This window comes from Hoplias malabaricus, chromosome 5, assembly GCF_029633855.1.
Source record: "Hoplias malabaricus isolate fHopMal1 chromosome 5, fHopMal1.hap1, whole genome shotgun sequence".
Classification (NCBI taxonomy): Eukaryota; Metazoa; Chordata; class Actinopteri; order Characiformes; family Erythrinidae; genus Hoplias; species Hoplias malabaricus.
In genome coordinates this window covers 8,324,331-8,350,972 of record NC_089804.1, presented here as the reverse complement: position 1 = coordinate 8,350,972, position 26,642 = coordinate 8,324,331, and the positions used below count along the sequence as shown (strand labels likewise).

Sequence of the window (26,642 nt, the reverse complement as noted above, 5' to 3'; positions counted from 1 at the left end):
AGAAACCTAATGTTGAAACGCACATGTGCAAGTAGGACCTGTTAATTCAGCCGTATTTCATATTCCAGTTCATCAACTAAATTTGGAACGGTGACTAAACATAACTTTTTCCCCAGAGAAGTACTCTTTTTGAGGCCTTAAAAATGCATCCTAAATCGAAAATAATTTTTCTGTCTGCAGGCTTTCGCCTGTCCCATTTCTTGCCATAAACCCTAAAACCTTCATTAAAATGTTCACTTTGATTACATTGTTGAAAGGTGAGCAGTAGGCGCAAGGGTTGAACTTTTCAAGGGGTAAGAGAGTTGAGAGCTGAACTGGGACAGACTCGTGCCGCTTCAGCGCTCCACCGTCCAAAGCAGTGAGCAGCTCAGTGTTTTACTGGAGCCTCGAACTGAAATGTGTTGAACGTTGTTGAGCTAAAATTTATCATAATTTCTTCTTTGTTTGGAGAATGTTTTTATGACCCAGCCTTTTGTTTTCTACTATATAGACCCTTATAGACATGTAAGTCTATATAAATATCTAGTTCCCGGCAGTGTCCTGTTCCTTTATCAAGTATAGATCACTTGGATGATAAAATATTAAGGGGCTTGGTTTCAGAAATGTTCAAAAACTTAAATGTTATTTAATTGCTTTCTGGTAAACAAGTTGATTTAATGTCATCTTAACATGGTGCTTCAGTTTTGTAGCTTTCTATGAACAGAAAATAACAGGCTTTCCATGATCATATATACACTGTCAGCAACTGATAACTATTTCTATAGTAATTTGTATTACCTATTTTATACTTATTTTTATTACTTTTATTACTTATTGTAAACAAAGGCATTTGATATGAAGCACCAAAGCTTCTTCAAACCTTTCAATGACAAGGGTATGCATTTTGGTCTTTCCTGTTTTTGAAATGTCAGAAATACATCTGTGACAATGGCTGTATGGCTAATAGCGGTCCGGCTAAACTAGGCTTGCCTAGTTTCTCTTTGTTCTCGTTGGTCCAGTTTTCATGAAACCTTTAGACAGTTTAAAAAGCGTTCCATATATTTATAATGCTCCAAGGGAGATGCAAAGTTCTGTTCCAGCTAATATTATCATGCAAATCGAAAATTGACTGTTGGCTTCGACAGAGAATGTACATTTTAATTTCTGCAGATTGAAATTTGAATTGAATTGTGCAGTTCTGAAGATCTTGGATGCTGCATGATTTTGTATATAGTGAGGCTTTTCTCACTCAGTAAGATCCGAATGACCTTGTTGGAGTCCTGTGCTGCAGACACGTTGACTGCGGTTCTGTCAGCAGGTTCTGCCTTAGATTTTCACATAGTAAAAATTTATAAACATAGTAGAAATTTTATGTTCATTTGTTTTTGTTGTGCATTTTGAAGGCAGGATACAATTACCTGACCAAAGCACAAGCTTCTGAAGATTTTTTTTTTTAAATTTATTTATTTATTTATGTCATCTTTGCACTTTTAAAAATAGGCTGTAGGGAGGCTTTAGGTGCTACTGATTTATTCTATCTACTCTATCTTACTTACATGAGCAGCACATACATAAAAAAAACAACTTTTGGAAACAGACATGTCTAAGCCCATTTTAAACTTGGCCACTTCTCTAGAGAATGAAAATCTCATATGATTTGCCCTTTATAGAAAAAAGAATGGGAAGATAAATAATCATGTATTTAATCATGCTATTTAGTTGACTAAAAATGAATTACTGCTCATTTAAAACTGAGCCTGCCCTGTCTTTTTCCTATTGTTTTCTGCTCTTTAGGCAAACACAGAAGCACACTTGGAAGTAGAGACTGTCTTTACATGCACCACACAGCTAGGCAGAGTTGGCCGCATGCCACAGACTTTTTGACCTTAGCCGTGGGTGTGTTTGAGCTGTTCGGACAGCTGGTTGTCTTAAACAGTTTTCTCCTTTTCTTTCATGACTTGTTTTGGTTGTGTACACTGACATGTCCATGCCTATTTGAAGTTTCCTTTTGTCCCAAATGCTTTAATATGAGATTTGATTTGCTTTCCGTGCTGGTATCTTATATAGAGGTCTGAATCTTTTCCTGAATGAAAGATATTGAATCTAAAAATGACATTAGGAATCCTAATTGGACTATTACCTATAGAGAGTGCTGGATCAGATATTGGAGGAAAAGCCGTATGTAGAATAACTTGATGTAAAACAAACCAAATACAGGTCATGTGATTATAGTATTCAGGCGTAGTCTGTCATTAAGATAAGAATGGGTAGCTAGTAGGGTTTAATAATGCACTGTGCTAACAATTTGACATTTGAATTACAGAAAATGAGTGTATTAACAGTGCAAAAAAATGCATTGTTTCCTTGTATAAATATTTAAACAAAAAGAATGTTTGGTCCCCTGCAATGGAAAGAAATTACATTCTTGTAGCTTCACCATATTAAATCACCAAGTAAAAATCATTTCTTTTTCTATTTCTGAAGCACAGAATATACAATAGAATTTGTACTTGAATAGTATTTGGTATTTTAGTCCTGTGTATTAAACAAAAATACCAGGACCTCCGGTGCTGTTGTAACATGCTTACCATACTTTAAATAACCAACCTCATATTAAATCAAAGTAAACAAGCTCACTGAGCTTAACTCTGCCTTTAAAGAATTAACTCCTTTGACCTCCCACAGACGGGATAGAACGAAAAATCTCAAGTAAATCAGCGAGGTTTTGTCCTAGAAACATAACAAATACAGCCTCAGAAAACCTGGCCTAATTTTCAGATATATATGGGTAATATAAGTAAGAGAAATGTAAGTAACGAGGCACTTTTCAGTCTTTGAATCTGTGTGTTTTCTTTTTGGGAAGCAAGGAAACCAAAATCTTCTCACACTTTTGGTTTAAAAAATGACTGGGGATCCTCAACCTCCAATTCCCCTTCACCAGCTTTCAGTGTGAGTTAAATCGATTGCAACCTCATTGTTCAAACAATGCAAGTGCAATAAAGGGCATTATAAACCAAATTTGATATTGTCCTTCTCCACCATACACATTGTCACATTTATTGCACAAATGCATTCATTGAAACACTATTAGCTAGAAAAATATTGTGAAGTATTATCTGGTAACTATGTATTAAGTAATAATTACAGTTTACCTTTTTAAATGATAAAGGTAAGCAGTGTAAATAAGCTGAATAACGAAAGTGCTAAAAGCTGCTATTTTTATTCTATGTTCTTATAAATAGGTTACAGTTTATATTAAGCAGGTTGCGCACAGTACTTTTAGATGGTTAGAAATTGCTTGTTCTAAAGCTTAGTTAATGTGTTGATATCAGTTAATAGTGTTTTGGATCAGTATCATTTTTTTTACATCAGAGTAGAGTATTTCTGGTGTAAAATCAAGTAAATTATTTTCTCTCTCTCTCTCTCTCTCTCTCTCTCACACACACACACACACAGATATTTTTCTGTGGTGTGGGCCACAAGATTGTCTGAGTTAGCAAAAGATATTTATAAACCAAAGATTTGCAGACCTAAGCAAGAGGAGGGTTAGACTGAGGCAAAGATAGATGTGTAGATTAAATAAATAAAAAATAATAATAATAATTTTTAAAAAATTATCTGCTGTCCTCCTCCCTCAGTAAATAGCTGTTCTTTGCTGCTCTCTGTTGGTAAAATGTGGTACTGCAGTATTTTTTCCACTTCAGAACATTTTCTTCATGTTGTTTAAGCAGCTATTTCGATGTTTGAGAAAAGAAAACGCTCATCCTAGCATGCTTTGCCTTTTTTTGGCATATTTGGAGCACCGTCAGTAGCTACTGAAACAGGATACACCTGCTGCTTGATGTGGCTGCACATGTACAAGTGTGTACACACACAAAAACACACATACAGCAGTCCCAGTCGTATAAACCAATGTGGGGTATGTTCCATAATGGGGGCGTACACAATTGCGTGGTTCGTTGTTCAGGGGTCTTCTCGTTTAACCTAAACACGGGAAAGCCCTTTTTGCTTTCACTCCTTCATGCTCTTACCAGGGCCAGGTGCATCCTGGGAAACTGATTTAGAATAAACTAGGCAAGTACCCTCTCTTAAATGTCAGTGGATTATCCATCTGTAATCTGGCACCCCCTTAACTGACATATGTTCTTTATGAAGCAAATATGACAAGATGTTCTGGTCTAACTGTCAAAGCATGCCGAGGTTTATTTCACGGTTAGGTTTTTAGTTTAACAACTTTATTATTTACCTATAGTAACAGTCAAAGTTACAATTTTTATGTACAGGGTGAGATTATATTAGCATCATATTCACAGATAATGTATTTGTTTATGCTTATGAATATATATGTTTCTGTTCATGTTTATAAGCATTCATTTTTAAAAAATGCATTTGTATTCGGAAACCACAAATTAAAAATATAAGTACTTTGTGGCGTTACACTGCTGCCAGTTACAACTTGGGAGATATCTGTGATCAGAATTACTTAGCTTTGTACAGCAATGTGTTTCAGTTTTGGCTCTTTTCAGTTTCTAAAGGGCTTTGGAAATCCTTCAGATTGTCTGGTTTAAAACCAGACTTGAGTTATAATTTATGGTTGTGTGGTTCAGGTTTTTGTTTTCAGTAATTGTTTTAAATTATTTTAGCCATGCACCCATGCGCGTCGTCTTTATCAAATGTTTGCACGGACTGTTCTTTTAGCAACTATTGAACTTGCTGCTTTCAGGGCGTCCTGGAACTGTTCCTGGACCTTTTCTTTCTTACTTATCATTATTCAAGGGGCACATTGTCCAAACCTGCATGGCACCATTAGTTTTTGTTCCACATTCATATTATATATTAACCTAGAAGTTTCACATTTTGAATTGTTGTACTAAAAGGTATGTATAACATTTTTATTACAGTTCTGTATTTTTATTTTCCTTATTCATGTATTGATAATGATATTTGTTCTTCAGACTTCAGACACATTGTTCACTTTTGCTACCAAGGTGTCAAAATACTTGTTTCCTCTAACAAGCACCACCCAATAGGTTTGAGATGAGTTACCATGGTGTTGGTGATTTCAAATTAATCATTCATTGTTAGTACATGACTTCACTACTGTTTTTGTGACTGAATACAATACAATTCTGACAAAAGTGTTTCAGCATTTAGTGCAAAGTCTGCTGCAGTAAAAAGGGGGCATACAAGCCATGGATCACCTTGGATTTTGGAATAAATATCAGATGAGCTGATGTCTACTAACTTTGGATTTGTGTTTTGGTCTTGAGGGCAGTATATTTTAAAAAGGCAAACAGATTTTCCTCTAGAACCAGAACTGAAAAGCCTTTTCTTATGATAACAGAGTAAAACCAAGTGGCCAATAAGTTGTCATCTCTGACAATGGCAGGGGAACTTTGCATCACAATCTAGTTTTCAGAGTTCTGAAGGTAAATTGTGGAATTATGTTTGATGTGTATTTTCTAATTGGGTTCATTGGGAATTAAGACTACTTAACCCTCGAGGTATATTCTGTGGAGCTGATTATATGGTGTCTGTATATGGCTCTGTTTCAAGGAAATAAAAACAGGAAAATGCTCTGTCAGTTTTATTTTCTGGGCTGCAGTCAGGGAGACTTGAGGCAAAAACTAAATGATTAGATTCATTTTGTGGATTCTTTTGTATTCTACAAAAGAAAATACACATGTACCAACTAGGAGACACCTGGTTAAACAAACAAACACAGCTATAAACAGTCACCATATTGTTCTTAGGTACGCAACATTCTCTGTTTTTATAGTTACAGTGTTTGCTCTGTAAGTGTTTGTGCTCTGCCTCACTCAAGATGAACGCTTCTGCTACCATTTCATCACACATTTGTTTGGAATGAATCATTGCATCTGTCACTAATTGGTCAGCCTGAGTTTAGTGCATCTTTATAATAGTGCAGCTCCATCTCTTATTTAATAATTTGCACAACATTACAGTACATCAGTTTCAGAAAGATTGCTTTGACATCAGTGTGTTTGTCTCGATTCACATTAAGTGTAGACTTATTGTTAATAGGTTTTAGGTTGTAGCAAATGTTAAAGTTAAAAACTGTCCTAGATAATATATTATGACTAATTAGAGATCAGATTCAGGGTTATTCAGTAGGTTCTGATAAGATATGTTTGTATGTTAATTGTGGTATATGGTTATCAATCCTGAAGCTTGCTCTGTTATTTCTGGTGCATTCCCAAGCAGTATATGTGCAAACACACATAAGCTGAGATCTGGTTCGAGGCAGCCATATTGTCGCCTTATGCTCAAGTCTGCAGGTAATTCTTCCATTCAAGCCCACGATGGCTGCGTCAGCTAAACCCACTGTAGCCATTCTGAACAAACGCAGCAAAGCTCAAGTCAGATGCATTCCAGCTCACACTTAGAAGCCTTCCATGTCAGTTATTTTAAGAATATATTAGTAGGTCACTTTTAATGTGAACTCTTTCTGTGGAATCATAAATGTGGGCCATATGGCACTCGTATGAACCCAGTCTTTTGTCTTGCATTGGAACTAAAGTGGTGTTAATACCGTCTCTATGGCAACACTTACTAGCAACTGGCATGTGAGTGTATGTGATCAATGCTATACCCTGTGGTGCATGTATTCACATTTAAATCAGATTTGTCTAATAAGTCTTATCCCTGACTACTAATCCACATTCACTTATACTCTCATGCACATTGACACATTCTTCATTCTTCAGTGTAAACACAAATACTTACTCATGCTCTCCCCCCTCCCCCTCCTTTCACCTGACCCTCACAATCCAATTAGAGTAGCCTGAATGCTCGTGTTCTCTCTCTCCCCCCCGCCCCCTCTCTCTCTCTCTGTCATTTGCACTGCATACATCAGACCCTCTCTCCTCCCTCCTTCTCTGGACTCACTGCTAACTATAAACACACTCCTCCCTTTCATTCTCTCGCTCGCTCTCATTCCTCACGCTTTTCCTGAGCAGTGTGCCTTCTTGGGAGCTTTTATTTTTTTGTTGTTGTTTTTTTCCACATCATCCATCCACCAACCCCCTTCTGCATCGCCACCGCCCCTTGTGACTAAGAGAGCAAGGGGAAAGTGCTTCGTTCTTTCCGTTCCTCTCTTGTTCTTGTTTGAATGTAAAAAATGACAACGGTGTTGGACCTCCAGCAAATCGCATGCTCCGTAATCGGCGTGGTGAGTGGAAATGTGTGCATGCTTGTGTTTGTGTGGTCAGTAGCCTGGTTGGTCTCACTGTTAGACCTGTTAGCCTGTTGATACTTGTCTTTGGCAGCCACACTTGTAGCAGATGTGGGTTACCTTGGTATTTTGTGCGATATAGAGGATGCCTGTGTTTGACTATGTTTTTTTATTTATGTATCTGTCATCTGTTATTTAAGCAGTTTTCCTTCACTGCTGACAATAGTAACAGTAGTCAGTGATTTGCAGTCAGAAGGCGTGTCTCTTTTGCCTTTTCTTTGTGAGTGTGCCAGCCATCCTGCTGTGTCCCAAAGGGTAGGCCTTTGATTTTGTGTGTTTGTGCATATGTGTGTGTAGGGGTGGGGTAGGGTGGGGTTGTGCCAGGTGAGGCCCATAAAGCTCAAGGAAAGCACATTGATTTCATTTTAATATGAACTTTAACATAAATTAAATTCAGTTTAAATGCCCCTTCTTTTTTTATTACAGTTTATCAGAACTCTTTTTTTTTATCTAAGATGTACTCTAAGATTTTTTATTTTATTTTTGTTAAAATTGAATGACATTGCATTACTGAGTCAATAACTATACACTAAGATCTGCTGTTCTAATGTTTCTGCAAGTCTGTAAAGACTGAAATATTCATTCAGATGTCAGGGACATCAGGTTGGATTTGCCCTGGGTGTTTTTTCTAGGCAAAATGTAGAAGACATTTCCATCACAGAATTCTGTAAGAACTCTCTTTGAAAATTCCCTCAATGTGCACAAACTTGCAATAAATGGATAAATCTGATCAGGAAACTCAAGCACAGAAAATTAAAATTATGTTTTCCACATGTATTTTCACCAGAATGGTGACCAGTTTCATAAAATTTCCAAATTAGCATAATGCTCATACAATGACTCAGCTATTTGTAGCATAAGGGACGATGCAATAATAAAAGGTTATAAGAGTGGCCTGAGAAAATGAAAAATAAATATTACCTTAGAACATAACAATATCAGGTTTGTTATTCTCTTGTAGGTCAGTGGTCTTACTACACGCTTACAGCTGCAAGACAGTTCCAGAACAAACAGCTCTGCCTCATATTCCCATATTCATCACATTTCTTTTGGTTAAATATCATATAGCAACTCTCATGCTGTCTTGAACTTTAATTTGTGAGCTGTCTTGTGAATACTTTCCTGTTTAATATGCTGAAAGTCCCTTTTTTTCTTGAGCTTAAATCTAAAGTGGACAACAAATGTCCATATGTTTGTAGACACCCCTTATGTTTAGTAATTAAATAATGATGTACAGCAAGAAAGCTCAGAAAACACCTAATCAATATACTATATACATTTGGGAATAGTTTTAACACATTAGTTTTACTCTAAGTAGGCAGACAGAACTATTTTTTTTCCCTGAAACTCTTGTGTTTAGGGGGAAAAGGCACTACAACAAAACCAGAAGGGGTATGCAATAGCTTCTGCAAATTTCCATTCAGGGACTATGCTTTTGAATTAATTTCATTTCAAAATGTTTAAGATAAGAATATTACACATATGTCCTTCAGATTTTACAACTGCTCAATACCAATGTTGGAATGTTTGTGTCAAACCCTCAGCCAATCAGAGATGTTTAGGAAGTGTTCTTGTCATTTCACCAATCACAGCAAGGTTTCTTAATTAACTCTATTCCAGTTGGTTAACTGGTGCATTCATTGCCACTGTATTGAATCAAGTGTGCTTGTTTCTAGTTATGCACATCTGAAATAGATTCCTTGAGTTCCTTTTTTTTAACCAATGCCTAAATGTACAAGTTCATCCTCTCTGTTTTAAGACAGGGCCCGACAGATGGTTAAAAAATCAAGATTAAACCATTTTAAATTTGCTTTCCACATTTTTAGAAAGGAACCTGAGTGATTAGCATGTGCAACATTTGAACTGAGAGAGCATTTTTTAACCAGGTTTTCAAGTTTAGAAAGAAACCAGTGTTCATCAGAGCAATGTTGTTCTCTTAATTACACTTAATTACTTCCCAAATTTAGTCAAATGGCTCATTGTTGTCATGGCTTGCTACTGGTGAATAAATAACATTTCAGTTGTTTCCAATCAGAGGATAACCATGTCGCCTGATTCTGTGGACCGTAATTGTGCTTAAGTGAGTATATAATAATTTTGGAGGTCTACTGGCAAGATTCCTGCAGCTACAGCTATCTTAGCATGTACTATACATACCAGGTGAACACATTAAGGCTCCCTTGGTCAAACCGTTGTCCAGGACCTGGGCCTGTAAATTTTGAGCATTGTTTAATTTTGACAGAGTGTTTCTATTGCAGTATTTTTTACCTAGCATTACAGTACCGGTTTACTGGCCCAGGGCACTTACCGACCAATTCTCGGCCGATCAGATCTGTGCATCGTGACTCACACAAACAAACAGTAGTCTGCAAAGAAAGTGAGTAAGAGGAAAGCTAATTCAAATGTCAGGCTCTAAAAACAGAAAAGTGGACAGTGACCACCAGATCTATTATCCAAGCACGGAGAGAGCCTTACATGATAATTCTTCCCACAGGCAGTTTAAAACCAACATGTTTTACTGGTTCATAATCCGTTTGATTATATAAAGCCTCAATGTGTCCATACAAAACAAAATATTTATTGAATTGTACTTTATCTGTTTTGACTCTCAGTTGCTTATGATACAAAATGTTAATATAACTATTAGGCTACTAATAGATACAGTTTATTGCACCGTAATGCAGATTAGCTATTATGATGTTCCAGACCTTTTGTTTGAGGAAATATTTCTCTAACTTTACCTGGATGTTTTTTTTTTTTAAACTACTCCTTCACCTGAATATGTTTTAACTTACTTTCCCCAAGAAAACCAGCAAAGCAGCTGTAAAAGGAGTTATACATATAACTAATCCCACCATCTGTGTAACTCCCAACAGCTTCTGAGATTGGTACCAATTGCCATACATGAAACCTCTGTTTTATAGAGGCCTGTAGAGTCATCTTTCCAAAGCCACTCCTCCAATTTAGATGTGAATGTATACACAGAGATTAGTAAACACAGAGAAAGTGCAGCAGAGAGAGTAATCTTTGTTGCACCTATAAACATGACTACAGCCCCTAAATGTTCTTTAGCCACCACCCCAATTCTTTCATTTTCAACAATGGTTCTCTGTCGCCTGATATCCATTTGCTATCAGTCTGTATTGTTTTCTTGACAGAATACGCACACGTAGTGTTGCCAACTGTCCTGTAAACTACGGAGTTGTCCTGTATTCAGACACTAAAAGATGTGTTCGATTTTGAACCATACACGTTAATACGTAATACGTTATTACGTATTTTTGAGGTCACACTTTTATGTTTGAGACTGAAACACGCCACTCTCTCTCAGCCCAAGCGAGGGGCGGATTCTCCACGGCTCCTAAACAGAGAACACGATTTTCCTTTATTTAGCCAATCATCTGCCAGAGTTATCTGTCCATCATTTGGTGCTGCAGCCAATGAAGTCACAGTCCCTCCTACAGCTGTTTGTTTTGTGGGAAGTACACTGGGAAGTACAGCTCTGTTTTCAGAACTAATGTTATTTTAGCTCCTCATAGCTTTGCTTAATCTGTATCATTGTCAAAGACATTTGCTGCTATGAGGCTTAATCCAGCTTCTTTTTATTGAATACAGTTTCAGTTCTTTACCAGTGCATGCCTCATTTGTTTCTCGGCCATTTTCCAGCACTCAGTGGTGCTAGTATGTATGTATGTATGTATGTATGTATGTAGACGCACATGCACAAACAAATACATGTTCAGGTCCGGTGTGAGGGCATGGATTTTGGGCCAGTAAGTAGATTGTTAAGCCATTCAATCATTTTCTTCGGTCCAAAAGAAATGATTGGATTAAATATTTACAGTTTTTGCTATTTTTTTGGCTTATGTACACGACAAATCTTTTTCTTTTATGTCATCAGTGCTTAAAACGTATGCTTTCAGGATGTTGAGTATTTCAAGAAATATAACAAAAAAAAAAAAAAAAAAATCCCCTTCCCTAGCTTTAACTAATATTAGGAAGCACCTAAAAAAATTACACAGCATTAAATACATATGCATTAATAACTATTACTATTTGACTAGTAAATATAAACAGTCACCAAAAAAAAAAAATCCTTGTTTGGTGTTGTCTTTCACAGTTGAAACATCTGTTACAAAGTAGCAGACTGTTCAAATTATGGAGAGTGCATCAAAAGATCATACGGCAATCATATCTCATCTAGCACGTTTCAGATGTTATGAATAGACACACACACACACACACACACACACACAGAGCGTGGCCACACATCTATTTTTAACACTGCACCTTCACAGAGCTTGTGAGTGCAGGGTTTGCAGGTGGGAGGTGACTAGTGGTGCTGGTAGTGTTGCTTCTTCTGTAAGACCTTAATACGTTTATTGGTGTGTTTTACTCAGCAGGTTTATTTTTCTGTAGCCCCTGTCAGGCATGCAAAGTAACACAATATGTTTCAAGGTATTACCCAGAATAGCAGTATGTGTGAATGCCAATGTCCGAATCATTTGTACCAAACATTACGTGGACTTGGATGGATGTTTGTACCAAACATTACATGGACTTGGATGGAGTGTTAAAAGTGTAGTGTTTAATAAGTAAACGAGCTTATAATACATGATAAATGAATGATACATAAAAATAGTTCAGAGCTAAACAGAGGAGATGGGTTTAAGTTTTTTTTTTAAGGACTAAATAATTTAGTGTTCTGGAAGGTTACTCCAGAGTTTGGGGCATAAGAAAAAATTTGCCTCTTTGATTTTCAACCATGTACTGTGGTTCTATAAAACTATTATTGTTGAACATGAGTTGAGTTCATGGCCAAACTCTTTGTTTGTACAAAAAACGAGTATAAAATATTAGTAACGGCTTCCTTGTGTAAAGACTCAGTGGTGATCTGACAGCCGGGTGACACTGGAAGTGGGTAAAGCCAACAATTCTCTCTTTTTCTTGACTCACAATAGGACAGTAAGCAGTTTTTTGGTGATGTCCTTTGGTGACAAGAGGGAAAAAAAAAGAGTTTTGCTAGCAAACACGTAATAAACCTTGCCGTTCCTGCTCTGTAAGGTACCCTTGTGCAGTTAAAGGAACTGTAGTGTAATACTGTGCCTTAAAATTACAGCACTGCAGAAACTGCACTATGTAGCTTGCAGAGGAGGGTAGGAGATGCCCCCCTCTCCCCATTGAGTTCAGTACAGTGCTGTAAAAATGAATTACATTAGTCCCAACAGCAAAAAAAAAACTACCACAGACAATTAAACATTAGTCTACCTGCTCTGTGAGCTAGCCTGGTGCAGTTAAAGGAACTGTATTGTAATACTGTGCCTTAAAAAACGAATTACATTTGGGGGAGACCCAACAGCAAAAAAAAACCCTTGTGTTCCTTTAAATCTCCTTATGTGTAAATTGATGAATAAATACTGCAGATTGGCTACGTATCTGGACTCGAGGGCCCTCGAATCTAAAGAACTGGCTCGCAACCTTGGTTTATTAATGGACTCAGATCTCAGTTTTAGTCTCATATTAAAGCGGTTACTAGATCAGCATTTTACCATCTTAAGAACATCGGTAAGATTAGAGATTTTCTGACTAAACCAGACCTGGAGAAACTTATCCATGCCTTTATTTCTAGCAGGATTGATAACTGTAATGGTCTCTTAGCTGGACTTCCAAAAAAGACCATTAAACAGCTTCAGCTGATTCAAAATGCAGCTGCCAGTGTTCTCACTCGGAGCAAAAGAAGAGATCACATCACCCTTATCCTCAAATCCTTACACTGGATACCAGTCTGTTACAGAATAGGCTTTAAGGTGTTATTAGTGGTCTATAAATGTGTTAATGGGGTAGGACCAGCGTATTTATCAGATCTGCTATAGAGATATGAGCCGAGCAGAGCTCTCAGATCTTTAGGGACTAGTCAGTTAGTCCTGCCTCAGGTCAAAACTAAACATGGAGAGGCAGCGTTTAGCTACTATGCCGCTTTTAAATGAAACCAGCTGACTGAGAATATTAGAAGAGCCCCAACGTTAGACACTTTTAAATCAAGACTTAAAACACTCCTGTTTGAGCAGGCTTACAGCTCAGTTTAAAATATTCTGCACTTTTTATGTAACAGCATTTTGTTTCTTTTATTTCTTTTCATTTATTGTCATTTTAAATTGATTTAATCATTTTAATCATTTTATGTAATTGTCTTATTGGAAATTTATGATTTTTTTCTGGCTCTTAATTGTTTCTTTTTCTGTAAAGCACTTTGAATTGCTTCTGTATGAAAGGTGCTCTATAAATAAACTTGCCTTGCCTTGCCTTGCCTAATGCATGAAATATGTGATCCAGCGGAACTCTGGATATGAAATATTGTTCTGGGTGTTCTAAAGGGACTTTGTGGTTACGGTTGTTGTTCTCTGTATTTGTGAGTGACGCAAAGGTGTCCATTGCAGCCAAAGCTCTGTCTCAAGCACTTGCTCTTGATGTGTCCTAAAGCGGTTTTGTGGTCCTGTGCAGTGACATGCATCGACAATGGACGGAAACCAAACACCCACATTTACAAACATGTTCATATGGACGTAAAGGTTTTTGTGGTCTTAAGACACCTATTAGAAAGTGATGTATTACTTCGGCATTTCTGAGAAGTTTGAGCAAAATATGTCATTATAATAAGATGAGAAATTTTTCTATAAAATAAGCTCCAAGGCTTTGCAGAATTTTTCATTAGCATGTCATCGTTTTTTTTACCTCTAAACACAGTGAGAAATGCTGCTGTTTTTCTGTGGTAGTGATGTCATTGCAAGAGGATGTTTGGTTCTGTGTGGTGTGAATCATTTACAGCCTGTTTACCAGTTAAGTGCTATTAGGTTATGTTTTCCCGCTTAAAATATCACACAATAGTGCTGACGATTTGTATTTACACAATAGTACCACACTTTTTTTTCAGATTGATTTCAGAGTGATTTCCATACTAAAAAGATGAATTTCTCTGTCCTTGTTAGTGGCCTGGTCTGTGGCCATTAGTTCTTTTTGATTTTAATGCAGATATGGAGCTCTAGGCCACACAGATGTCCCATGAACTAGTTATTAGATTAAAGATCAAATGTTATTGAGCTTTATCTAGTATATAACATCTGTGTAAGGCTGACCTGATGTTTCCTCTTGTGGTGGAGTCAGTGGCCTGGCCTGTTATAGAAGTGTTGTCTACAAATTCTTCACTTTTTATTTATTTTTTTTGTGCAGGAGCATGATATTGAGACTCCCCATGGAGTTGTACATGTCACTTTGAGAGGAACACCCAAAGGCAACCGTCCAGTTATCCTTACCTACCATGACATCGGCCTTAACCGTGAGTACTTCACAAAGCCAGACCTGTCTAATTATTTTTCACTTTTTTAAATTGACTGTCATTGCTACATAAATTTTTTTTTTCTTATGGATTGCTTGCCAACTGACTAACCCACCTCTACCACATAATAGCAACCTACTTCACCTTGCTCAATGCAAGAGAAGTGGGTTTGGCACCAAAGGCAGACTTTGCAATCAACTTCCCACTCTTATATAAACCTGTCCTATCTTGCTGTCTCTGCTATTGCACTTAGCCTGTAGCCTTGTCATCTATGAATGAATTTTAAAAGGTAAAGAAATATTTGCATTTATTAAAAAAAAATACACCAGTGCTGGAAAAAAGGGCTGTATGTGAAAACCTTTGTCACACTCAATACAAACCTATATACATACAAAGGGTAACATTTTTCAAACTGCAGAATTGAAGGGAGAAAATTAGAAATATGTTCTCATTTGAGTCAAATGAGGTTTTTATGATAAGCCAGTATTAAATGTGGTTTTGTTGTATAGTTGGCTATTGATCATGTAAACTAAGTACTGCCAACTTCATCAGCTAGAGATGTTTTGTGTAGGCGTGTCAGTATTGCAGTCTTTCTTATTCCTGTCTTACTTTATTATCTTAAAGTTAGTGGTGCAGAATAATGTATGGATTGGTCATTATCACACCTCCCTGTTAGTTTGAGAACTATGGTTCTAGAGAGTTTTCATTCATTCATTCATCATCTGTAACCAGTTTTCCAGTTCAGAGTTGTGATGGGTCTGGAGTCTACACAGAATCACTGGGCGCAGGTTTTTAGACTGTGGCACCCAGAGGAAACCCACACAGACACAGGGAGAACACAGAAAACTCCTCACAGTCAGTCACCAACGGTGCCAAAGCCTAAACTCATTTAGGAAATAGCATATAGTGAAATGTTGTGTAGGCAGTGTAATGCTACAGCTGTCATTGGCCCTCTGAATATACTACTTCTATTTTCTTTTAATTCCTGGAAGAAACTGTACAACTAATCACACTATTTGTACAAGATGTTCTAAGAGATTATTTTTCTGCCCTGGTTTTGATTAGCAGTCTTGCTTAGGTAGAAATGTAGCTAAAGTAAGAGAGTTTGTGCTGTTTTTGCCTGATGTGGGCCACTGGGTCAGTGCTGCAATATATTTATTGATCCCTTCAGACTGATGCAAAACATACCTCGGCTGAAGGTCCTAGTATGAATTTTTGCCCTAGTATATGCCAGTATAAGTTCATTAATTGAAAAGACTAGTAACTACTGTTTGTCTTTTATCAGAAGCTCTTTTAAAGTAGAATTACATGGAATTTTATTCACTGTTTGAACTACCACAGAATCTGGTTTGCAACTCAAGTTGATTAGTTTTGTAGCACTTTCGGTATGTACCTTCCATATGCATACAGTGGTCTCCCAGATTTGGAGTACAGTTAGATCATCTTATGTAATGTGTAACCGCAAAAATAAGTGAAAATTACTCACCTATGCAGTACTGGCAATGGGGGTGGAGGCTGTTGGTATCATATTTCTTATTAATCCTGGTGTTACACTCTAACAAATTTTATTTAAATATATTTAATGTCATTTTACTGAAAAGTTCAACAGATGGTTTTCTTGGGACCTGAGACACCTGTCTGCCACCTACTTTAGGGAGCTGACCTTGTGTCATATGTTCTGCTGCATCAGAAAAGAAAATAAGAGGTGTCTGCTTTCTTCCTCAGGGACTGTTGCTGCTTCTGGAATAAACACTGCATTATATGTGTTTGTTGCTTGTCTGAGGCTTATTTTGTTGGCTTATGACAACAGAAACCTTCTGTTATACTAAATATAACTAAATATATACTGCAGATGAATTCTAAAAAAATACTAAATAATATATTATGAATAAAAATATGATGGTGACGGTGGCGCAGCAGGTAGTGTCGCAGTCACACAGCTCCAGGGGCCTGGAGGTTGTGGGTTCGATTCCTGCTCCGGGTGACTGTCTGTGAGGAGTTGGTGGGTTTCCTCCGGGTACTCCGGTTTCCTCCCACAGTCCAAAAACACACGTTGCAGGTGGATTGGCGACTCGAAAGTGTCCGTAGGTGTGAGTGAATGTGTGTGTGTCTGTGTTGCCCTGTGAAGGACTGGCGTCCCCTCCAGGGTGTATTCCCGCCTTGCGCCCGATGATTCCAGGTAGGCTCTGGACCCCGCGCGACCCTAAATTGGATAAGCGGTTACAGATAATGGATGGATGGATTATTCAAAAATATCAGAATCCCCAAAATGTGATGAGTTTGCATGTACAACAGTGAATGTACTGTTAAAAGCTGAACGTTGAATGGATTTAACATTGTCACTGCTGTTTATAAAACTTTGTTGCATTTGTTTGTTTCAACTGTGTTCTTTTTCTACATTGCAGATAAGTCATGCTTCAACACATTGTTTAATTTTGAGGACATGCAGGAGATAACACAGCACTTTGCTGTGGTCCATGTGGATGCTCCAGGCCAGCAGGAGAATGCACCACCTTTCCCCAGCGGGTAAGAGCAGGTTTTCAGAGGTTTTTCTTTTTCTTGTTTCAGCCTAATTACATCAGGCAGTGACAGTTAAATAACTTTTTATTAAGGAATCTACTTGCCCAACTTGACTGATCAGTTATTTTATTGTTTTTGTCTAATGTACATATGATAGTCATTTAAATGGTACATTTGCAATCAAAACTATTCTGGCCCCATTGCATAATATGTTTATATGTTAAAATGTACAAACTTTCAGTTTTAAAATAGCTCAACACTACCAGCTGTAACTACTACATGCCAACAAGTCCCACTCCAAGAGCTTGTTTGCAAGTTCAGTTTTTGCATGAGAGGCCCGAACCATTTAGAATCTTTCACCTGGATACATACAAAATGTTATGTTTACACACATAAATTAATTAATTATGTATAGATTTTTTAAAATGCAGGTCCCATTAAAAGATGCTCTACTAAGTAGTAAGGATATCATGCAAGTGTTGAAAAATTCTGAGACTGCAGTAATCATTAGAGGTGGCATTTGGAGAAAACACTTGCTTTTACTACTTTTGTAAACAACTTGGAAGTTTGTAAATTTTACTAGTAAACCTAATTTGCAGTGGGAGTTGAAACATTCTTATGGCAGGTGTATATGTAGATTTGTTTCCCTCAATCAAACAAGCCTAAGCTATATTGTTTATTTCAGTTATCAGTACCCTACAATGGATGAGTTAGCTGAAATGTTGCCATCAGTCATGACCCAGCTGAAGTGAGTACTTCTGTTTTATTTATTTATTTTCCATAACTTATGAACTGCAAAATAATTTCTTGTAAAGGAAAATCATCTTAAACCTAGTCAGTAATTTATGTAATATATTACATGTGATATTGCTCGCTTTTATAAGAATATTTCCACTAACTGCATTTCATTTAGACAGTTTAAGCTGTGCAGATAATATTGCTTTTTTCAAGTGTTATTTCTTGCAATAAGCTAAAACATCATGACAGTGTCTTGGCAAAATTTTATAAGATTTATTTATCAAATAATATATCTAAAATACTCTATTAACCACATTCTCTAGATAATATTAAGATAAATTTAAATGTACATAATGTTCATTTTACACTGATGAGAAATAAGTAATTTTGGCTCATTAATTGATTGTGTCTGCTGCGCTTTCTGCAGAATCAATAGTGTTATTGGCATTGGTGTTGGTGCGGGAGCCTACATCCTTTCCAGATTTGCGGTAAGTAAGCGCTTTTAAGCTGGTGTTATACTATAACATTTTAATTCTGAATTGTACCGTGGCCCACTCTCTTCTTTTCTTTGATGAATTTATGGCAGTAGAAGAAGGGGCACAGGCACACTCAACTTAAAAGTTGTGTAGCTTATGTAGTCATGCTTATTATTTCATATGAAAATAAATCTGCAATTATCAATAAGAAAATATGAAAAAAGTCAAAATATGAGAACATATGGGGGTTATTTCAGGTTATCATGTTGGCTGGAGATTATCTGAATCCCTTTGCAGCTCTGCAGACTGTCCACAGTCTGCAACAAGGACTAAACCCAAAAACATTTTCTGCTCTGGATCTGAGTTAATCTCAGTTTGAACACATGTAATGCATGCCCTTGCCCCACATTGCAAACTTGTATATGCATATCCAAATGCATTACATAGTTATATTGACATTTTTCTCACTTGAATGCAAATAACACAGTGACTCAGAAGATACATAGAGTGAATATTTCAGGCTTTTGTGCTTCTACAAGAGCTTAATTAGTCTGTATGGAGATAAAGAGGATTGGCTCAGATTAGCAGATTGATGCATGCCAGCACATGGCCTTTTGATTGGACCCCCGAGGGCCCATAGCCTACATTGCCTACATTGTATGTAACAAAAACAGTTAATCATTTTTATGACTGTCATTTCCATACTGATTAATATTGCTGGGCTTGTTATTGGTATTTTAAGACTTGATAAATTACCTCTGTTCAGATTGACTGCAGCATTTTGTGCTTCATTCAGAAAGCAGTGCATGCTAAAACCCCATTTGTAGCTTAATCATACATAGGGGGTCGTACTTGCTATATGCTGAGATGTGAGCGACAAAAAAATAGGCAGGCCAAGTTTATAACTTATTTTTCTTACCCAAGTGTAAGTATAATTTATACAGGGCTTTTAATACTTACAAACCATTCTCTTTCTCTCTCTCTCTCTCTCTGGATTTTTTTTTCCATGCGTGGAGGTGCTGACATTATAAGCAGCTGATTGTGCTTTGATGTAGGTCACGTGTGTGCTGGTCATAGAGCTCGAATTCAAGTTAAAAACCAAAGCTGTGAACAAAGAGGGCTGGTGGAGCTTCAGTGGCGAGAGCTAGTTGAAGGTGTTAAATATTCTGCCTGCTGAAGTAATGAGTGGGTTGTTAACCTGCACTAACTGGAAATTTTTGCCGTCTTTGCTACAGAGTTTTTCACAGTACTCCACTGGCCTCTTGACACATCCTCAGTACACATTTGAATATAATAAATCCAAATAACCCTAACCCTAAGCCTTTTATAAATGTCACAAAATTCAGCTTAGCTGTTTCTCTCATTTAAAATCTTGACCTAGGACTGCACTAGGAAATGTAGGCTGACACTTACCATTTTCTTGTGCTTATCTGCTGATACACTCCATTTGAAACAAGTACATATGGTCTAGGTTTACCTGAAATGCTAAATAGCATTCCGGTATGCTGAATAAAATACATATATTTTAGCACAGTGTGATCACCAAAACATGAAGCAGTGGAACTGTGTTCTCTTGTGTGATGAGCTCCATACAGTATTTAAGGATGAACTGGATTTGTTTATGATGTAAAACTAAGTCACAATACATCAGCAGCTAACCTCACTAATGTTCACATAAGTGAATGCCACCAAATCCTCTTAGCAATATTCCTTGTTCTGTTATGAAGCTTCCTATACTAGTATGTGTGTGTCTGTTAGGTAAATATCTGATTGTATTAATGAGATTCCTCTATCATTTTTTCCCACAAGTTAAAATCTAAACCTTTAGGTTTACAGTGTATTTACTGAGGAAATACAGGGCAGCACACAAAGCATGGACACTGATTTGTCTTAGTGTTATCAGCACCCATTTTGTCCTGTTCAATGGACATGTTGTCTATTGAAACTTCACTCCCAAGTCTAGACTTGGATTGATAAGTGAGGTAATAGATTGTGGAAGGTTGTAATAGATTTTTAGACATCTCTTTGTTTCCTTCTTCCAGCTGAATCAGCCAAATCTAGTGGAGGGACTGGTTCTTATCAATGTGGACCCTTGTGCAAAAGGCTGGATGGACTGGGCTGCCTCAAAGGTGAATAAGAATTCTCTTCTAACAAAGTTACCCTTATGACTCACACTGACACTGCACTCACAAATGACATTTTTTAAATATTCTACAGACAATTGTTGTGTTTCATAGTACATAAAGTATAGCTTAGCAGAATAGGCTGAACGCTATTTTTAATAAACTATACCTAACTTGTTACAGGATTAGTAGGTTTCTTCATGCATTTAAGAACTGATCAGGGTCTCACAGGACGCCAGTTAAAAGATGTTCAAGTGAAAGCACTAAAATGTTCTTTGTAACTTTGTAGTGCCCGTCTTGAATTCTTTGAGATTTTGGATATGAATGCTTCCACAACCTAAAACCTGTCAAAATATTAAACAATTATTGCCTGTATTTAAACTCCAGTTATCTGGATGGACCAGCAACCTGGTGGATATTGTGATGGCCCATCATTTCAGCACAGTAAGTTGGACCTCAATGTATATAACACATACAGTCAAAGGAATAATTTTAAAACCTTCTTGTTAAATTACATATTTTATATATTTAATTTCACATATATTACCTGTAAGTGAAAATAAGTAGATACATCCCCTCTACCACATTACATTTAGAAAACAAATAGAAAAAACAGAAATATTATATGTGACAATGTGCATAGGCCACATTTTGTGTTTTGATGGGTTTTCCTCCATTATATAAATCTTCAAATAATATATATATATATTACCTGGATGAGACACAACACAACATAAATGAGGGCTGTTTTTGGTCCTAGGATGAGCTGACAGATAATCAGGAAATCATTCAGACATACCGTCTTCACATTGCTCAGGACATCAACCAGGACAACCTGGCTCTCTTCTGCAACTCTTACAACAGGTACAGTACAGAGATACATGGTCTGTAGAGACAATGAGAAAGATAAGTGGACTGATATTCATACTTAGCTTCTGTCTTAACAGCCGTCGGGACCTGGAGATTGAGAGACCCGTCCTAGGGATGAACGAGGACACAGTCAACACACTGAAGTAAATTTGTCTGTGTTCATGGTGACATTAATGGTTTAAAGTCATTCCTGTAAATCTCACTAGCTGTATTTTTAGTGTTGTTATTCTGTTCTTATAGTTGGTTCCTTTCTTTTTGTCTTTTTAGGTGTCCGGTACTGTTGGTAGTAGGAGACACTTCCCCAGCTGTAGAAGCAGTGGTAAGTGATGGTGCAGAAACTAGGGCTGCAACAGTACTGGAAAGCCTTTATATTGAGTTTATGATTTTAATGCAAATGATTATTAAAACTCATTTACTCAATGTATTATTTACTATGTAGAGGCTAAACTGACTTGGATTCACATGCAGAGAAACATAGGTACAAATAGACTAAAATAGACTATTAAAATTGATTTTTATTACTGCAGTCAAAATTCACCTAAACATTGTTCGGTATCTGCACCGATACTGGCACTTAAACACAGCATAGGTGTCGGCTAAAGAGAGCACTGATACTAATACTCGTTATTTGGGGACATGTGCATCCAGCACTAAGTAATATACAGTGGAACCTCGAACGAACGCCTATACTAACGAACTTTCCAAGATACGAACCGGGCATTTGAATATTTAAATATTTTCCTCCACCAACGAACCATGACTCTAGGAACGGACCCGAGCCTCCGCCGAGACGGCGGCTGGAAATGGCCACTGACCCCAATAGGCGAGTCTCCCAGCGCGCCCAGACTTGAGTCATTGACCCATTTTCTCTCGTTCTCTCGACCCTCGAGCTTTTAAGATTAGCAAATTGTAGTTTTAGCAATTTAGCATTAGTGTAAATAGCAGAAATCGAAATTCGTGCTAAGTTAAGCCGTATCTACGCTTCGTCTCCCCACATTCACCCCCACCTCCCGTCATACAGCCAGTGCCTATGGAACGCCGTTGGTCTCTAAACGTGTTAGATTCTCCGTGTTAATACGTAGCGTTTAATTTTGTGTTAACAAGCTAAGGTTAACACGTTAAGTTTGTGTATTTCGTGAATCATGCTTTACTGCCACCTACTGGTGTATTGCTGAAACAACATAAAGCCTTAACTTACCAAATAACGGAAACATTCCAGTGTTTGATATCCTAAACAATGTTTTTTGTATGAGATTTAGTATAAACATTATACATATATAAATATAATACATTATATTGTTGAACGTGTATATATATATATATATATATATATATATATATATATATATATATATATATATATATATATAACCCCTTACTTCAACCACCACAGAATTTACTGCTGAAAAAAGCCCTTTTTTAATTCAGATTTTTTTGTTCAATTCCATTTTGAAGGAGATTTAACCTCCTTAAGTAGATATACATAATTAAATAAAACATGAGTAAATTAATGTATCTTTAAACATATTATAAATGTTTACAGAAAGAGGTTGATCTGGAAAAATAATTTCACTATGGATTTGTATTGACATCGTATTGTTTAGCAGTATGCTATTAAAAGAATGCACATAATTTTCAATATGAATGAATTATGCCTCAGTATGTGTCACACACATAGTGTGAGAGAATAGTGATGTTTGTTTGATATAAAATTCTGAAAAGCTTTAGAGCATGTTATGAAATAAGTTATATTATAATGTGCATGTATACAAATTTTAAGGTATTAAACACCAGAGTCTTTCATTGTGAAAAATAAACTTCCAGTTGCTATGGGAATCAGCTTACTAGTATTGCTGTCTTCACACTGCTCATGTAGGGCTCAACGTAGCCATAGGTCAGCGCTCAGCTCACTATGTTTTGAATAATTCAGATGAAACGTAGGGACTACAAAATGGATTCAAAATGGATGTATGTTTCATGTCAGCTAAAGTGTGTGATGTAAATCATATCATGAATATGTAAGTATGCCCAGATTTGAGGCCTCCCATTGGCGAAAACCTTAAGAAGCGTGTAAACGTGTCATGTTTGGTCACGTTATCACGACAAAATTTTACATGTTAACACGCAAATTTTTAATAACGTGTTAACGCGCATGTGTTCACACGTTTAGAGCCCAATAGTGTTCTATAAGTGCCTGTGTTACTCCTCCACGTGACTACCTCGTCACGTCTTCAAGGTAGCGATGTATAGCAACTTAAAACATTTTTATTTCTTTTTTATTACTGTTACCACTGTATTTCTTTTTTATTTTTTGTAATGCTACATGAATTTTTTTTTTTACTAATTTGAGAGTTTTGTAAACACATATCAGTGCAAAAAGGATGACTTTCGGGGTGGGGCTGGAACACATTAATTTCTTTTTCATTATTTTAAATGGGGAAATTTGACTCGAGAAACAAACTTTTCCACTTACAAACCGGGTCACGGAACGAATCAAGTACGTAGGTAGAGGTTCCACTGTATTTTAGTTTTTCACCAGTTAATATGTCCTCCACTGTAGAGCTCCACTGCACGCGCCTGTGTTCACTTTCTGTTCTCCTTTCTCATTGGCTGTTGAAGGGAGAGTTTACACTACGCAACTACTTCCAAATTCAAGTCAAAAAAAGTCAAACCTTTGATGTGCTGTGACTGGTCTGAAATGCGATTCCAAGGCAAAAACATATAAAATTGGGCTAAAAGTCGTGTAGTGTAACCCCAGCTTCAGGCATGCCAAAGAACACTGCCTTTATTCAAGCTACCACAAAGAAGCACCCTAACACAGAAACAGTCCTTAGAAAAAACATTTGCATATGAGAATGTATATGAGGACAAATATCCTCAACGGTGTAAAAAGCTGTTCAGTCGGGCTATACTATGTCTTCCTACTAGTACTTGTTACTACATTGTGGAAATATAAATATTTTTCATGGCTCTGAAACTTTACATTTTTTAAGGTGCAGTTAATAAAGAAGTCAATGTTGTTCATTCAAACTTATTATATCTTATTAGTGATACAGAGCACTGCTTTAACAAAATAAAATCTGTAAGTGTATAGATAATATAAATATCTGGATTTATAGGCATCTGTCTAGTATTTAAGATGGATAGAGTTGGTATCGCTACTCGGTATCAGCAGATACTTGAACATAAAATATCGGTATTGTATCGGAAGGGGAAAAAGTTGTATCGTTGCATCCCTACTTGTGCCTATCTGAAATGTCTGTAAAATCTTTTAATTAAAGAAAAATTATTTGCAGATATGATTCCAATGTCACTGTGTATCCATCATTAAAGCTCATCTCTTTTCAGCATTCTTTTGTTCTATGACCTCCTGAAAACATTGGATTCTATGGATTACATTTTTTTTATTTTCTCCCTTTGCCTTCCTATCTCAAGCCAAATGTAGCAAACTGCTTTCTAGGCCAGAACAGCTTGTCCTCTGTTTGTCAGTAGAATTCTGCCATTTCAGTTATCTCTCTCTAAAGTGAATTAATGGAAACTGATCTGTTCTTTTCTCTCAGGTTGAGTGCAACTCAAGGCTGAACCCCACTAAGACGACCCTGCTGAAGGCAAGAGAACAAGCTCTGCTAGCAAAATTATTTCTAGTGCTACTCGCTTCAAGTTGTGGATAATTTTATATATTAGATTATGTATTTATTTATTTATTTATTTTTATTTTTTTTTTTTTCAGATGGCAGATTGTGGTGGACTTCCTCAAGTTGTTCAAGTAAGCCACACTGAGAAACCTGTATTTACATTTGGTGGAGAGTAAGATTTCCTGTAGATTACCATCTAATGCATTTTACTGTAGTAAATAGCGTATTTATTCTAGTTCCTTTGGTTTGTATAATTAATTTTTATAATTGCATACTTCTCTTTCTAGCCTGGTAAACTAGCTGAGGCCTTCAAGTACTTTGTCCAGGGAATGGGCTACAGTGAGTATCTGTTTGTCTTTTTTTGACTTTCTCCTATATACACACTATCTGTTGTCAATCAGTTTCTTCAGTAGAAGTCCCTTCTTTAATGTCAGTCACATGAGTGTGGTGTTTTTTGTCTGACTGAAAATGTAGCAATGTAGCAATGAGTCTTAAATGTATGTGATGTATGTTTCATGTCTTTTAAACATCATGTTTTTAAAAATCTCACTGTCAAAATTCTGTGTGGATACTGTCACCTCAGTCACCCCTTTACCACCCAACCAGAACTCTCACACAACAGTGCATTCACAAATGCACATGCAGAGTTACAGTTACACATTCGTCTTATACAGATCTTACTCACAGTATCTCTTTTGGGCTTTTAGACTGTTTGAACACTTCAGCAAAACCAGTAACTGGAGCTGGATTGATAGAATACCTTTCCTGGAACCAATACAATTAATTGGTATCATATTTTGCCCAACACAGATATAAAATAATAATTACCAGACATTACCAGATTTCTCTAATTATAAAAATTCCTAAACTAAATGAAACAGTTTTGTGTAGGAAAATGACTATAATAACTAATAGTGTTCTAGATTATCCTGAGTCCATAAGCTACAATATTTATAATACACAACAGCTCTTTGAATGGAAAAACTGAAGCTCATCAAGTTCTGCAGGAAAAAAAAAGGTCTGCTGAAAAGATGGTACCCTTAGACACCATTTTAGCACATCATATCTGAGCTACTCCTGTGCACACAGAGATAAGGGACTAATAGGTTAGTCTAACTTGTAAGATATATTAAATGTCATGTCTATAAACCTATTGAGAACAGAAATTTATATAATCTCTTCCTGTTGCTGAAATCTTTTTTTTGCAGTTAGAGTTGAATAGCATTAACTGTCCTTGTCTTTGTGAAGCATTTATTACAGAAGGTGGTATACAAATGTGTAACCAACAAAAATATACTTTGTAATGACATAATATACCTCAGTTAATTACATTATAAATCACCACAAGCTGTTTGTATCTATTATAGGGAACCTCAGAATAGTCAGATAAAACCTCTTTGGCTTGGGCAAAAATATGAATTTTCACAAATGATTATTGTCTGCAGAATTATTGAGATATGAAATATTATAGTGATTAAAATGTCAAATTACAAAAAAGTACCACTACTGAGAATTTCACAGCTTTACACCATTGCTTGCGATGGGCTGTAATGTAATCAATGTAATGCTGGTTCCTTGCTTTCTTACATAGTATTTATTGTGGTATTTTACATGACACAGCCTTTGTGTTGGGGAATGATTAAGTTTGCTGAGCTCACAGCCAAAAGCAAACACTTTCATAATGAAATCCACTGTTGGTATATGGCTGCTTAT

At 36.6% G+C, this 26,642-nt stretch overlaps 1 protein-coding gene across 3 annotated transcripts in view; it reads left to right on the top strand.

Moving 5' to 3' along the window:
- The window catches only part of ndrg3b (ndrg family member 3b), a 65,128-nt gene that overhangs the window by 30,308 nt on the left and 8,178 nt on the right, over nucleotides 1-26,642 (top strand). For 2 of the 3 annotated variants that reach the window (XM_066672910.1, XM_066672909.1), the window contains exons 4-15: nucleotides 14,462-14,567; nucleotides 16,973-17,093; nucleotides 17,773-17,835; nucleotides 18,253-18,313; nucleotides 20,344-20,430; nucleotides 20,812-20,868; nucleotides 21,185-21,288; nucleotides 21,372-21,437; nucleotides 21,562-21,613; nucleotides 24,855-24,902; nucleotides 25,025-25,060; nucleotides 25,217-25,268. In XM_066672910.1, coding sequence (XP_066529007.1) covers nucleotides 14,462-14,567; nucleotides 16,973-17,093; nucleotides 17,773-17,835; nucleotides 18,253-18,313; nucleotides 20,344-20,430; nucleotides 20,812-20,868; nucleotides 21,185-21,288; nucleotides 21,372-21,437; nucleotides 21,562-21,613; nucleotides 24,855-24,902; nucleotides 25,025-25,060; nucleotides 25,217-25,268 — 853 coding nt within the window. Of the gene's footprint in view, nucleotides 1-6,918; nucleotides 7,172-14,461; nucleotides 14,568-16,972; nucleotides 17,094-17,772; nucleotides 17,836-18,252; nucleotides 18,314-20,343; nucleotides 20,431-20,811; nucleotides 20,869-21,184; nucleotides 21,289-21,371; nucleotides 21,438-21,561; nucleotides 21,614-24,854; nucleotides 24,903-25,024; nucleotides 25,061-25,216; nucleotides 25,269-26,642 lie in introns of those variants that run through there. The other variant, XM_066672912.1, reaches the window with a different exon arrangement.